The sequence below is a fragment of the Eutrigla gurnardus genome (genome assembly GCF_963514095.1).
Source record: "Eutrigla gurnardus genome assembly, chromosome: 17".
In the NCBI taxonomy this organism is placed as follows: domain Eukaryota; kingdom Metazoa; phylum Chordata; class Actinopteri; order Perciformes; family Triglidae; genus Eutrigla; species Eutrigla gurnardus.
In genome coordinates this window covers 10,824,228-10,837,085 of record NC_139928.1, presented here as the reverse complement: position 1 = coordinate 10,837,085, position 12,858 = coordinate 10,824,228, and the positions used below count along the sequence as shown (strand labels likewise).

The 12,858-nt window shown below is 41.2% G+C and overlaps 1 protein-coding gene across 2 annotated transcripts in view; it reads left to right on the top strand.

Annotated features, from left to right (window-relative positions):
• Positions 1 to 12,858, top strand: part of vps50 (VPS50 subunit of EARP/GARPII complex) — an 80,060-nt gene that overhangs the window by 27,192 nt on the left and 40,010 nt on the right. For both annotated transcript variants that reach the window (XM_084033071.1, XM_084033072.1), the window contains exons 12-13: positions 2,516 to 2,656; positions 9,498 to 9,630. In XM_084033071.1, coding sequence (XP_083889197.1) covers positions 2,516 to 2,656; positions 9,498 to 9,630 — 274 coding nt within the window. The remainder of the gene's footprint in view (positions 1 to 2,515; positions 2,657 to 9,497; positions 9,631 to 12,858) is intronic.

The window sequence follows — 12,858 nt, the reverse complement described above, 5'->3', positions numbered from 1 at the left end:
TCAAACATCTGACTTGGCCCTGATCTCTTTCTTCTGCTTTGAATTCCATGTTTTCTTTCTTTGTCAGAAGCCTGATGTTATGCTTTGTGCTTCGGGGTAAAACATTTTTTCTTTTCAACTCCCTGCTCCTGTTTACCAGTGCTCTCTGGAAAGGGTAGCAATCAGTCTTCCGGCTTGAGTTGTAAGGAATAATTATAAACATATTACTTAATGTTTGTCATCCTCGAAGTTGTTGTTATTTTCCTTCTCCAACTTGCTGAAACAAGTAGCATCCAGCTACGCATAATCATTTCAACCGACAATGAGGCTGCCACGAAGGGCTTGAACTTCGTCTCGAAATACAATTTAAACCACCCAGAAGTAAATACTTGCCCTCCCTGGTAATAAATGACTTAAACTTATTTCCATAAATAAAAAATAATGAATGGCATACATAATACACCATGGGAATGATTAAAATATAAATTGGCTCACATTTTTATTAAAACATTTGTAACATACATATTAATTGATTTATTCATATCACATGCATTCAATTTTATTAGTTACCAATTTCTTTTTTCCTCCCCTAATTAGGCTTAGCCTAATGCTGATCCAGTTTGTTTCCAAAATGTATTGTTTATTGTCCCTGACCCTCGGGGTGATGGGACGCCCTACAGTTCCATCCCTGCTACCATGTCGGGAAATAACGAGTCTCAGCCAAGTTTATGTGGACTTTGTCTTTTAAGAAGTTCTTTTCTATTCTTTATCCAGCTCTCTTGCACTCACACATTTTCACTGAGCCTAAAGGTCTTGGTAATTAAAGCCTTGGATTAAAATAGTTAAAAAAAAAACCGTGATATCACCTTCTCCACATTAAACTTGGAAGTAGAAATGTATGATGTTTTTTTGCCAAGTCACAGTAAAAAAAACCTTCCTCATCCTGGCACTCGGACAACAGCAAACAACCTTGTTTTTGGAGACTTGATGTTGATGCTAATATAAATATGCTGCATGCCTCATGATATTAACGGCCGTCCTTGAGGTGGAGATGGGTCATCAGTGCTCGTTGAGAGTGAATTCTGTTTGTTCTCATTACCGTGTTAATGAGTATTTTCAGACTCCAAAGCTAAACTAAGGAGTTGTTCTTGACTGCCTCTTGCCATCGCTCCTCAGGGTTTGTTGCTGTTTTTATCTTTCCTTCGCCTTTTTTCTTTTGCTTGCACTGAATTGGTTTGTCACGCCCTTTCTGCATTTGTTCCTCACATTCGGCTACAGCTCTGATCGGAGCCTGAATCTAAACTCTTTACTGCGGTCTCTTTTCTTTGCTGCAGTGCACACAAACACAAAGTAACTTTAATGGGACATGTTTCAGTTGAACACATGAATATAACGTGCCATCCAATGTTCCAGTAGCATCACAAGGCTCTTGACCTACAGTACCATACCACCTCAGACCATTTGTTTTTGCTGCCGGCTCTCATCAGCTGGCTCATAGGCTCATTAACCAAACACACAGTTTGCTTTTCAAACATTTGTGTTTAGTTTTAAGTTGCTGCAGATGAATGAGTTTCTTTTGCAGTTGATAATTAAAATGATTATTATTACAGTTTAGTTGCCACACTTTTTCTTGTCCGTGGTCAACGCTTTGTATGCCAGTGAGTTTTCTTTGGACAGATGAAGTGAAAACTTTCTTAGAAAAGAGTAAAAGAAATGTTTAAATTACTTTTGTGGCAGCATGCAGTCGCAACAGACGGGGGCGACATTTCGTGGTTGTGGGCTTGCCGTTAGACAATCTAATTGCACTGCAACACTGTGCCCACGTCTCCTGCGACACTGCTGTCCTCGCTTCACCAGGGTCTCGTAGCGAGGCTGTGGGTGGGAGCTGCAACGTGGGGAATGTAACTTGAGAGAAGAAATGACAGTTAACAGCAACAGTTTGGTAGATTTTTTCCGTTTAGCTGCTAAACTAAATCCCTGATTATTTGTGATGAATAAAATCATGGAGAAATCCTACAGCACTTTACCAGAAACTGCTCTCATCAATTACTATGTGAAATGCGTGGAAACAAAAAGGAAATGATCACATGCAGTCCCTCCCGGTTCTATGAATCATTTATGTAATTGGGTTGTTTTTTTTTCGGAGGGAAGCAAAAGTAGCAAAAGAAGAGGCTGGTTGGAGAGATGGTCAATCATTTTTGTTTGATGTTTCATATGTTAAATTTAACAATGCAATAGATGAGGTCATTGTGCCCTGATAATCACTCATTTTGGAAATAAATTACAACTGGAGGTAGTTGGCTGTGCCACCAGACTTTTCACTAATATGACTCTGCCTTTGTACTTTTCGTTTTGTTCTTTGCCGTTATACTTCAATAATGACAGCAAAATGTCCCAGTCAGAAGAGTGCTAAGCTCATTTCCCATCATGCCATATTGTTAAAGAACATACTGTCTGGAAGACTCTATATCAAGTAGCTGGCCGGTGTCATCATAAACATGGGTTTTCCTAACGGTGTGTTTGTCTCTCTCTGCAGACTGCTATGGACCAGCTACACATGCACTTCACCCAGGCCATCCACAACACGGTGTTCCAAGTAGTGCTGGGATACGTGGAGCTGTGTGCTGGCAACGCCGATACCAAGTTCCAGAAGATGCAGTACAAGGACCTGTGCACGGTAAGGGGATGAGTGTATGTGTGTTGGTGTCTCGCCCATTCCGTCTGCAATCTAACAGCTTTTTTTTTTGCCAGAAAAACCCCTGATTCAGAGTGATTTGGAAAAAGGAAAGAACAGTATGTAGCCCCCACACTATGAGATAATTAATCTCACTCACAACACAGAACCAATGGACTGCAGCAGCAGCACTTTTTTGCCTCAGTTCCCCCTCTGACTTTTTCTCTCCCTCCAGATCAAAATAAATCCCATTTGCATGGCCAGCAGGCCGTAACTCTAGTCAATTCATCGTTAACTTGCTGGGAATGACTTTTCTTCCCCTAGGGGGCGCTGTCACAGTCTGACCTAAAGTGCAGTGTTCACATGCATATAGAGTTATAGGTAAAGGTTATCCCTGCCTGATCGGAGGGTACATTTTGTTTCTTTACAGTCTCTCCCCATATGTCAGTTGTCATAGTGTTTTCCTCCCTGAGCCTTCTGCTCCATGTGTGGCCTTGCTGTTTGACTGCACAGCTTTTACCGGGGACATTGCCAGCTGTGCTTATATCTACATTGCCCTACACTTTACCTCTTACCTTCGTGCTACCTCTCCTCCTCTCCATTCCTCATGTCTTCCCTCCTCCCCTGCTTCTTTTTCGGACTGTTTGTGCATGTTTTCCTAGGCCAGTTAGTGACATGGACGAGGCATTATTCACTGTATAAAGGCTGGGGGGTCTAGGTCAGGGCTTCAGAAGGCTACAGAAGATCCAGAAGGGAACAATAGTAGGTTGCATTCAAGCTGGCTGGCAAGCTGTTTTCTCTGTAGGAGCTGAATATAGGATTATCACTTTCACTTGTTACTTTAAACTGGGTTGTCACTGTGCAATGTGTCATAAAAAGAATGAAAAATGTATGGAGGGTTGTAATATATACATAAATGGATTTCCTTTCTTGACGTTGATGGCTGGAATAGTTTAGCAAAGGGTATCACTGGTAGCACACGGTGCACAGGATTCCCAGACAGAAGACTGGATGTGATGAAGCGATGTTGATAAACGGTCATTATTTCTTAGTTGTGGATGTTTATATTGTTACTTTGACCAGTGACTGCTGTAATGAATGATGTTCTCCACTCTTCCCTTTACCAGAGTGTACAGAGTGGCTATGAATATATATCAAAACGGTGACACCACTGAAGTGAACAACTAAATGTGCTTTTGAATACTTATGACCGTAGTGTATGACCTGTCAGGGTATCCGTACCGTATATTAGTACTTTATATTTCAACTCAAGTTTCTTTGGTACTGTAAACAGATACTAGAAGGCATGCACAACAAAGCACAGAGAAGATAGGATTACAACACACAACATGTGTTCAGAAATCTCTGCTCAGGTAGGCATTACTCCACTATATCTTTATTTGCATAGCATTGTTTGTTACTATATTAATGCTCTGAATATCTACAGTAGTTTTAGACACATCCTAATGTTAACTTGTGTTTGATGAATACGCCGTCAGCACACAGTTGTCTGGATGCTCCCACACACACACACACACACACACACGCACACACACACACACACACACACACACACACACACACACACACACACACACACACACACACACACACACACACACACACACACACACACATACTGTAGAAATACTCGGACCAACTTAAGATTGATGGGATGTGCCGTAACACTCTCGGCTGTGTGATCATGATTTATAGGGCTACACGTCCACACACAGGCGCTCACTCAAATGAAGAGGTATGTGAACACACACAGACAGTCAATTTGTATCGCTGGCAGGTTTGTGCTGATAAGTAATCGGATTGTATATCGAAGGGTTGATCGACAATTGTTTTTTCCCTCAGGCAATTTTAACCAACTTACTAACAGCACTAGGATTGTTGTAAAATAATCTCTAGAATTATTCGCCCTACTGTGCATTTCGAGATAAGAGAGATGTCGAGATGTTTTTGGTGGAGCAGCATGTCCGTCCGCTGAGCCCCGTTAATCAGCACGAGTGATGATCTGATACCATAAATCTCACCGACGCTTTGCTCTGGTCTCCATAAGAGCCCTGTAGTTAATGTCATGGATATGGGATTGGGATTGTGATCTTTAAGATAAGGTAATACTGTTAAATGGAACATGTTCCTGTGATATTATCGTACCAAGCACAGGCACGCTGACTCTTTTAGTTGTTTGAAAAGAGGAGACTTTGATATTAAATAGACTGTTTAAATATTCACACTCTTTTACTAATTATTCTTCACATAACTGTGTTGCTTTCAGAAAGCTAAACATTTGGATTATTTCAAAGCTTACTTCTTCCTAACGGATTATTTGATTGAAGGCACTTATGTATGTGTCTTTAAAATGTCAAAAGGAGAGCCAAACCAAAGTACCCATTCAAATAAGCTTTTATGTAGCTGATGTGGAACACACACACACACACACACACACACACACACACACACACACACACACACACACACACACACACACACACACACACACACTCGACTGAGGTAGAAGATGAGTTTAAATACTTGCCTTGCTTTGAAATGCCCTTCAGGGTCCCTCTCTGAGGTTGTTTAGGACTTTATGAAAGTATAATGGCATTCATTGACATTTATTGAGAATCTATATCTAAACCTGTGACAAGTTCTCTCTTAAATCAACAGAGAATGTGGTTGGAGAAATGCCAATTGATTTGCTCTCGGGCAAGGCATTGGATCCCCTGCTCTAGTGAGCTGCATGGTAAAGAATGTGTTAACGTAATGGTACCGTATCAATACGAGACTTGGTGTTTGTGGAGAAGCAAATAGCAATTTGCCACAACCTGGTATAATGCATATGTTCTAGAAGATTATGTCTTATTGTGCATTGTCCCTGTCTCAAATAAAATGAATTACAAAAAGAGCAAAGTTCTTCAGCTGCTGTTCCCCTGATAAATAAAGGTTAACAATATGTGAGAGCCACATTAGACCTCCTGAACTCGCCTCATGGTTTTGACACAACTTAAAATTCAAGGGAAATGGGAACGCTAAGAAAGGTCTGTTCAGATTATTAATTTTACATCAACATCTCATCATCGGCCAGCCTCATTCCTTATCAATCCCCTTGTCTGTCATATTGTAGGCTGCAACGGACATGCTTCCAGAAGCTGCTAGTGGGGCTATTTTTTTCAACCTGTGTTATACGAAGCCATTAGCTCACCCCAATAATATCAAACAACTGCTCAATAACCCGTGGCGATCCGTCCCACTCTCTATTGTGCAGTGTCCCATTGTTTTGTTATGGTGTCATTGTGTATCTGAGGGATGGACCGTTTTGTGAGACTGTGGTGTGGATGCAGACGCTGTTGCTTTTTCATGTTAAGCAGCCCATGATAGCGGCCTTACAGAATTACATCAATCGACTGCCAAACGGTGTGTCTTATCATCCCGGCTCTTATAGATGGGAATACATTGTTTTTTGTTATTACTCTGTCATAGTGATAGAGATGTAAAGGATTGTTTTATTTCTTTTAAATGAATAATTTGTTTGATATTTGATTCTCAGGCGAGGATGCCCTAGTCATTGAATTTCTTACTGTTCAGCTGCTTGGCTCATGAGTGTTATTTTCTGGAGAATCTGTAGTTTGAATAGCAACAAAACGACCTCCCTCTGAATCCCATAGAGACTCAGTCAATGCCTTTGGCAAAGCTGACATGCTCAATGAACCTTGTTGTTGCGCATTTCAAGTTTTTTATGATGAAGCACTTTCAAGTACAACATGAAACCGGAGGAGATTGAAAACATGCCCCTGTGCGAGATCTCCATTGCATGGCCCGGTCTGATTAAAGCTCTTTACGACTGCATGTCAAGCATTTATGATGAAAAGGAGCATTGACTGAAACTAAATGCCATTCATATTGTCGCACTCATCCATTATTGTTTTTCTTAGATGTTGAGAGAGAGAGTCCTCATTGGGAGTGGATACTGCACTTTGTTTCTTTCCTGGCAGCTCTGCAGATCAGTGACTATGTTTTTGATCTCTTACAGGTTAATTTATTTATGTATGCTTTTTACAAAGGAGTGGGTGTGATTGTCTTTTTCCGAAGTGAATCAGCTGAATCAAGGTTACCTGCCCGCGCCTGCACATCTCTTTTTTGTTGTGTGACAAAGTGTGTGGCATTTCTTTCACACACAATTGGTGGGGGGGGGGAAAAGCACTCAGCGCTTTGTCTTTTTCAAAACATCCCTGACACAGCCCGGCACATGTTATGTGCATAATGCTGGGTTACTGTCTTCAGTAAACCAAATGTCTGAAAACCGACTTCAAGCCTTCCTTCTCCGAGCTCTCATCACTCTACTTGTTTAAAGGCTCCGTCCTGCAAGGTCAAGGAGGAAGGTTATTTAGTTTTTTACCCTGTGTAACCGTACTGTAGATGTGTTCAAACACTCACTGTAGCCTTTAACATGGACACAAACACACACACACACACACACACACACACACACACACACACACACACACACACACACGCATATGCATATGCATGTTGCACACTGACAGTGGTGCTGTGTAGGTGTAAATCTTCTCATTAGACCCAATGAAGATCATCACCCCCCCCAAACACGCACACCTGCACACACGCACACACACACCACTAACGCCCACATCTCACCTCACCTCAGTTGCCTGGCAACATGCCACTGTGATATGGTTGAATGGTGGAAAACATGGGATATCAGATGTAAGCCATTTTTTGTCCAAACTGGTTCATTAGCTCGCCTGTCTGACTGATGGTGCTGGAGCTAGGTCGTAACTGAAGCTACAATTATCTCTATTTGTTTATTTCCCCTTGGTCTCATAAGCATCGGTGCACAGTTACAACAACTACTACTACATGATGGTTGTGTCTGTTTAAAGCTCATATTTAATGTCATATTTTGTTAGTGTAAAAATAGTATATCCACAATACTGTAATCTTTTACTTATTATTGATATAGAGGGAGAATTTTTTTTAATTGAATCATTCAGCTGTTCAGGAATCAGGAGAGCAATGATTACTTTGTTTGTATGATCTTGTCCTACTATGTTGGACCTGTAGCACTCTGGCTAATAAAGAGCCATATCGACATGACTATTCATTATGATTATTTATCTAGTATTTATTATGTGACTGCGCATCCTGCAATTCCCTCCAATGCCATGAACTGCTCTGGGGGAAAAAAAACTTAATTAAAAATCCCACTAATGTGTGAACTGTGAACAGTCTCGGTCGCAGAGGTGAAAGACTTTGTTAATTGTCTTGCTGGAATGATAATTTGGAAACATTTCCTGTAAGAAAATGGTGATTAATGGCCACTGCAACAAAGACATTAAAGCAATATGAAGTTTGAGTGCAATTAAAAGAAATTTGAATTCAGGCTTTGTTACACTGATAGGAGCATGGAGCAGGGTCTGTTTTAATGTGCTATTGAACAGTGAAATATGTATGAAAGCGTCACCTTAGTTTTAATATCCTGTGCTTTAATGCAATTTAGAATATTAGAGCCTTTTTATTTTAGTAATGCTGCCTTTTTCACTTTTCTTGTAAATTCCTAGCATTTTCATAGCCGAGGAGATTGCGACAGTGTTCGACAGCAGTGGATGTTGCTGCGCAATTTGGCGATCTTGGGCAACAGATTTATCATTAAGCTCTCTGGAGATGGGAGTCATCACTGCATTTCTCCCTGATGTTTTACAGCAAATGTAACTCACATGTCTCACTGAGAACACTTCTGTTGAGAGATTGCCCTGGCAAGTGGTGGTTTGTGAGTCACGGACTCTCTGACACGTCTGAGGCAAAAGCCAGAAGAAACTGTGGGACTTCTCTCATGTTAGTTGGTGCACAGCGTGGGGTCTTTATTGCGATGCAAAGTAAGTCATCATCATCGTGTTGAGTTTGTTTTGTTTGTGTTGACAGTGTTTTCAGTGAAAGTAGCAGGGGTCTGTAACCACTTATTCAGCGTTGTGGTTTGAAGACATTTAATTGCGGCTGCTGTCGACAGCGCTGTTTCATTTGGCAGTGATTAATTTGTGTCTGGACATGTTGACAGGTCTCTATTGGAGAGTTATTCGGTAGAGCCTTGAACTGTGTCAGTGGCTACGATTCTGCCAGCTGCACTTTGGTGGGCCGGTGTTTTATTTAACACACACGTTTCTTTCCAGGCTGTTTGGCCTCCTCAGAGCTCAGAATAAGACATCTGGATGTGTACAAGGAAAAAAACGGCAGCATGCATTATCCTTTTGAGTAGTTATCATACATGTTAGCTGCTTTGTTATCATATATTTTATATTATATACAGATATTTGAGAATTTGCAAATCATCTGCATATGTTAATTTGAACTCAAGTTGTCATAGTGTGATATAACCTAATGTTCACATTGGAGATATATGACACTCTTAATAACATCGTTTTAATCAGTACTTACATTAATTAGCTCATACGTAAGATGAAAGCATTTCTTGTGGAACAGCAAAAAAAAAAAAAATATGTTTTTTCCAACACGGTGTCCTTGACTGATGAGTTTAAGCAGGCTTTGATTAGATGTAACATAGAAGAGCACTAATCAGCTTAATTATTCTTTTTTTAGATCTCTTGCTGAATCTTGTCATTTATTTTAAAGCAGTCCAGCACTGTTTCATAACTCCAAATGTGTTCTTTTTTCATTCTTTCAATACAATGCATATATGACACACAAATAATAGTTATACATAAATAATAATAATAATACGATACAAGAGTAATACAACGCACGACACTGCATCTATAAACTGTAGAAAAGTGACCTTGTTTGCATCGCTTCTCTGCAGCATATCACCCCGGACAGCTACATTCCCTGCCTGACGGATCTATGCAAGGCATTGTGGGAGGTGATGCTGAGCTACCATCGCACCATGCAGTGGCACGAGGAGCGTGACAAACAGGAGACCACGCCCACTCCAGGTAATAGATTACAATTAAGCTTTATGACCATTGTCCTTTTTCAGTCTCTGTTTAAATTCAGCAACAATGCTCTATTAGTTCTTAGCTGCCAAAATACAACAAATAGGTGCACAGTTCCCTGTAGAAGCAAACAAGAATACAATAACCTGTCACCTATCATGACTTGAATACTTTCGATGCCTCAAACTCTCATTTCTCGCAATCTCTCGAAACTACCTTGAAGGATTGGCACAAATGTCCACCTGGAATCAAGGATGGACTGATTCCATTTTGGAGGTCACTGTGACCTCACCATAACTCTTAGGACAATTTCACACAAAATGCTCAAGAGGGTAACACAATGGAGTGATTTTTGGACACACGTGGGTGTGAACTACAACTTTGGTTGTGGAAGGTGGTCATTCTAGTTCAGTTTAAATGATCTAAAACCTTTGTCTGCTGCTTTCTCTCTCTGGTTTTGCAATTAGACCGTCTCATAAAACAACACTTCTGCTCCCTGCGTGTTCAGTTTACAAAGACTTGGTAAAAGCAGGGCCAGCTTCCTCAATACGAGGATCAATACGTTTGTAATGTTTGTAGCATGATCAAAAATTTTTTTTTAGTACACATTGTAGAATTTGCATTGCCAAATGAATATGACCCAGCCATATTATTCCAAGGATAAATATATGCACAGGTGATGAAGCATGAATGATGCATTTCTTTCTTATGGAAATGTGTCTTGTGTGACTTTGACATGTGTGCTCGGTTTCCAACGTAACACAAACAAGATGTTCAAGACGGTAATGTTTACACAGAAAGACAACATTTTTTCCCCAAATGTTTCCATGTTTTATCGTCTGCAGTGACATTCTTGAAATTATAATATCATTCAAATCCCTAAATTACCCGTTTACCCTTTTCCTACATGTTGTGACTATAACGGTACAAAGTATCCACTGGAAACTCTTGGGTTCTGGTCCATTAAGAACAGCAAGACGACTGAACACCACATCTGTCCAAACCCGAAGCTTATGTCTGGATCAACAAGAAAAATCTTGCTTGTGTCTCAGCTTCTATCCATCCGGCCTCCAGTCGGCCAGATGTGAAAACATCAGCCCCGAGAAGCTTGGTTGTCAAGGCGATACATACTTTGCGGTTTAGCAGTAAGCTCCACGAGAAGTTGAATATCGTACCAGTTTTATAAAAAGGAAACCATACTGGATTTGGTTTATAGTGGCTCTTCATCTCATCTCTGTTTGTATCCTTTGTCTTGCCAAAGACTTTGTTCGATACTCGCTGCAAATACGGACCTGTCAAATCACAAAGCTCGTACCTCCCTACCGAGCTTCATGAGCTGTACAGATTTCATTGGCATATGGATGAGGACACAACGATGTCCTGGATTTTCGGTGGCGTGCGAAGTCCTCAGCATCCTTCATTAGATGTGATCCCCCCCCTTCCCCGCGGGGGAAAGGACACACACCATATTCCCTTTCATGAGGCCGATCCATCATCCCACTATTTGATTGGCTGTCACCTCTGTCTTCTGTGTAAAGGTGTCCCCGACCCTGGCGTTGTCCTGGCTTTCACCTCTCTCTCTCTCTCTCTCTCTCTCTCTCTCTCTCTCTCTCTCTATCCTAATGTGTATGTAGGGTCCATCAGACTAATGATTTACTGTATAGGATCATTCATTGAGGAGTATGACCTCCATCTCACACAAGAGGCCGTCAGAGTTCTAACGGTCAGGCCTTCTAAAGATCACTCCTCTTCTGTGTCGCACACACACACACACACACACACACACACACACACACACACACACACACACACACACACACACACACACACACACACACACAAAAAGAACATCCCATTGAATTAAAGCCTTTAGCCACTTGATATATTGAGCCGGTCCGTGTAATGTTTCAGTAATGAATCTTGCCACTTGACGAAAGGGAAGGTTGTTTGTAAGCAATATGGGCCAGGGTCGCATCCCTACCTGACAAAATAGATTTGCTGCCCCATCGTGCTCTATCAGCCCTGACGGCCGTCGGGCACACGGGTGGCTCCTTATGTGTAAGAGCACTTGACAGTTTCAGCATCTCGTCCATGTTCATACAGAGCACAGCCCATGTAGGCTATTATTGAAATGCATGGCTGCTGTCTGCTCTGCTCTGATAAAGAAAAGGATCAGTTTTACAGCAGCCATGGTGAGTTGCCCTTCACACCTCATTAATGCTCAGTAGTAACATGGCATGTACACAAAACTGGGGAGCATTCTGTGTGAAATAACTTATGGTTTACTGACTTTTTCCCCTTTTTTTTTGATTGACTCATTTCATCTTACTTTTGTATTGCATACCTCCCTTCCCCGGTGTCAACATGTTTCTTTTCTCAATATATACAGCCTGCTTATAGCATCTGTAGTCCAACTTTAGAGGTCAGTTCTAACCCGCTGCACACTAGCGTTTTGTCTGCTTTAGGATTTTACATGTTAAAGGCTGTGGTCGTCTTTTCCAGTGCAAAGTTAGTGATTGAAACTCTGCTGTGTCCACGTATGTGTTTCTACTTCAATGCCTGCTTGATCAGATGGTGATCAAGTGATCAGATATATTTCACACTCAGCACCCAGTCCTCTCAGTTTTGTTTCATCATCCATTAAATCATCTCGTCTCATCACGATTTCACTTTTTCTTCACCCAATGTTTTTTTCTCTCTCATCCCCTCGCTCCCACTGCCGCCCTTGTGCTCATTAAATGAAACCCAGTTGTGTCACGTTGCCGTATCACAATTTCTCCTCAGCCCTTTTTTCTTTCATCTTTTTAGTGAATGATGCAATTGCTTAAACCAGCTCCGTTCCTATTAATGACTCATACTAATGTTGTTGGGGTCTTATGGGAAGCGTTTGAAAGCCCCCAGATTAGGACATGACTAGTAATGGCGATGCCATCATAGTATTTATTGGCTGTGGAGGTAACACGAAAGGATGAGAATGGGTTGGACTGAAATGGGTCACACTCCCAGTGAAAGTCAGAATCGTGGATGATTAAAAGAACACCATTTATTTCGTATGAATCCGGATATCAAGGGAAACCATGAGGTGTCGCATCCATTTCTGAATGTGCTGATTGCGATCAGTCTATGGGAGGAGAAGATAAATGTCTGTGTCGTGATATGGCGAGGTGCAGAGGTATTCTTGCAAGCCAGAATTTAAATGCGATCTAGTTTTGTTGAAAGAACTTTTTT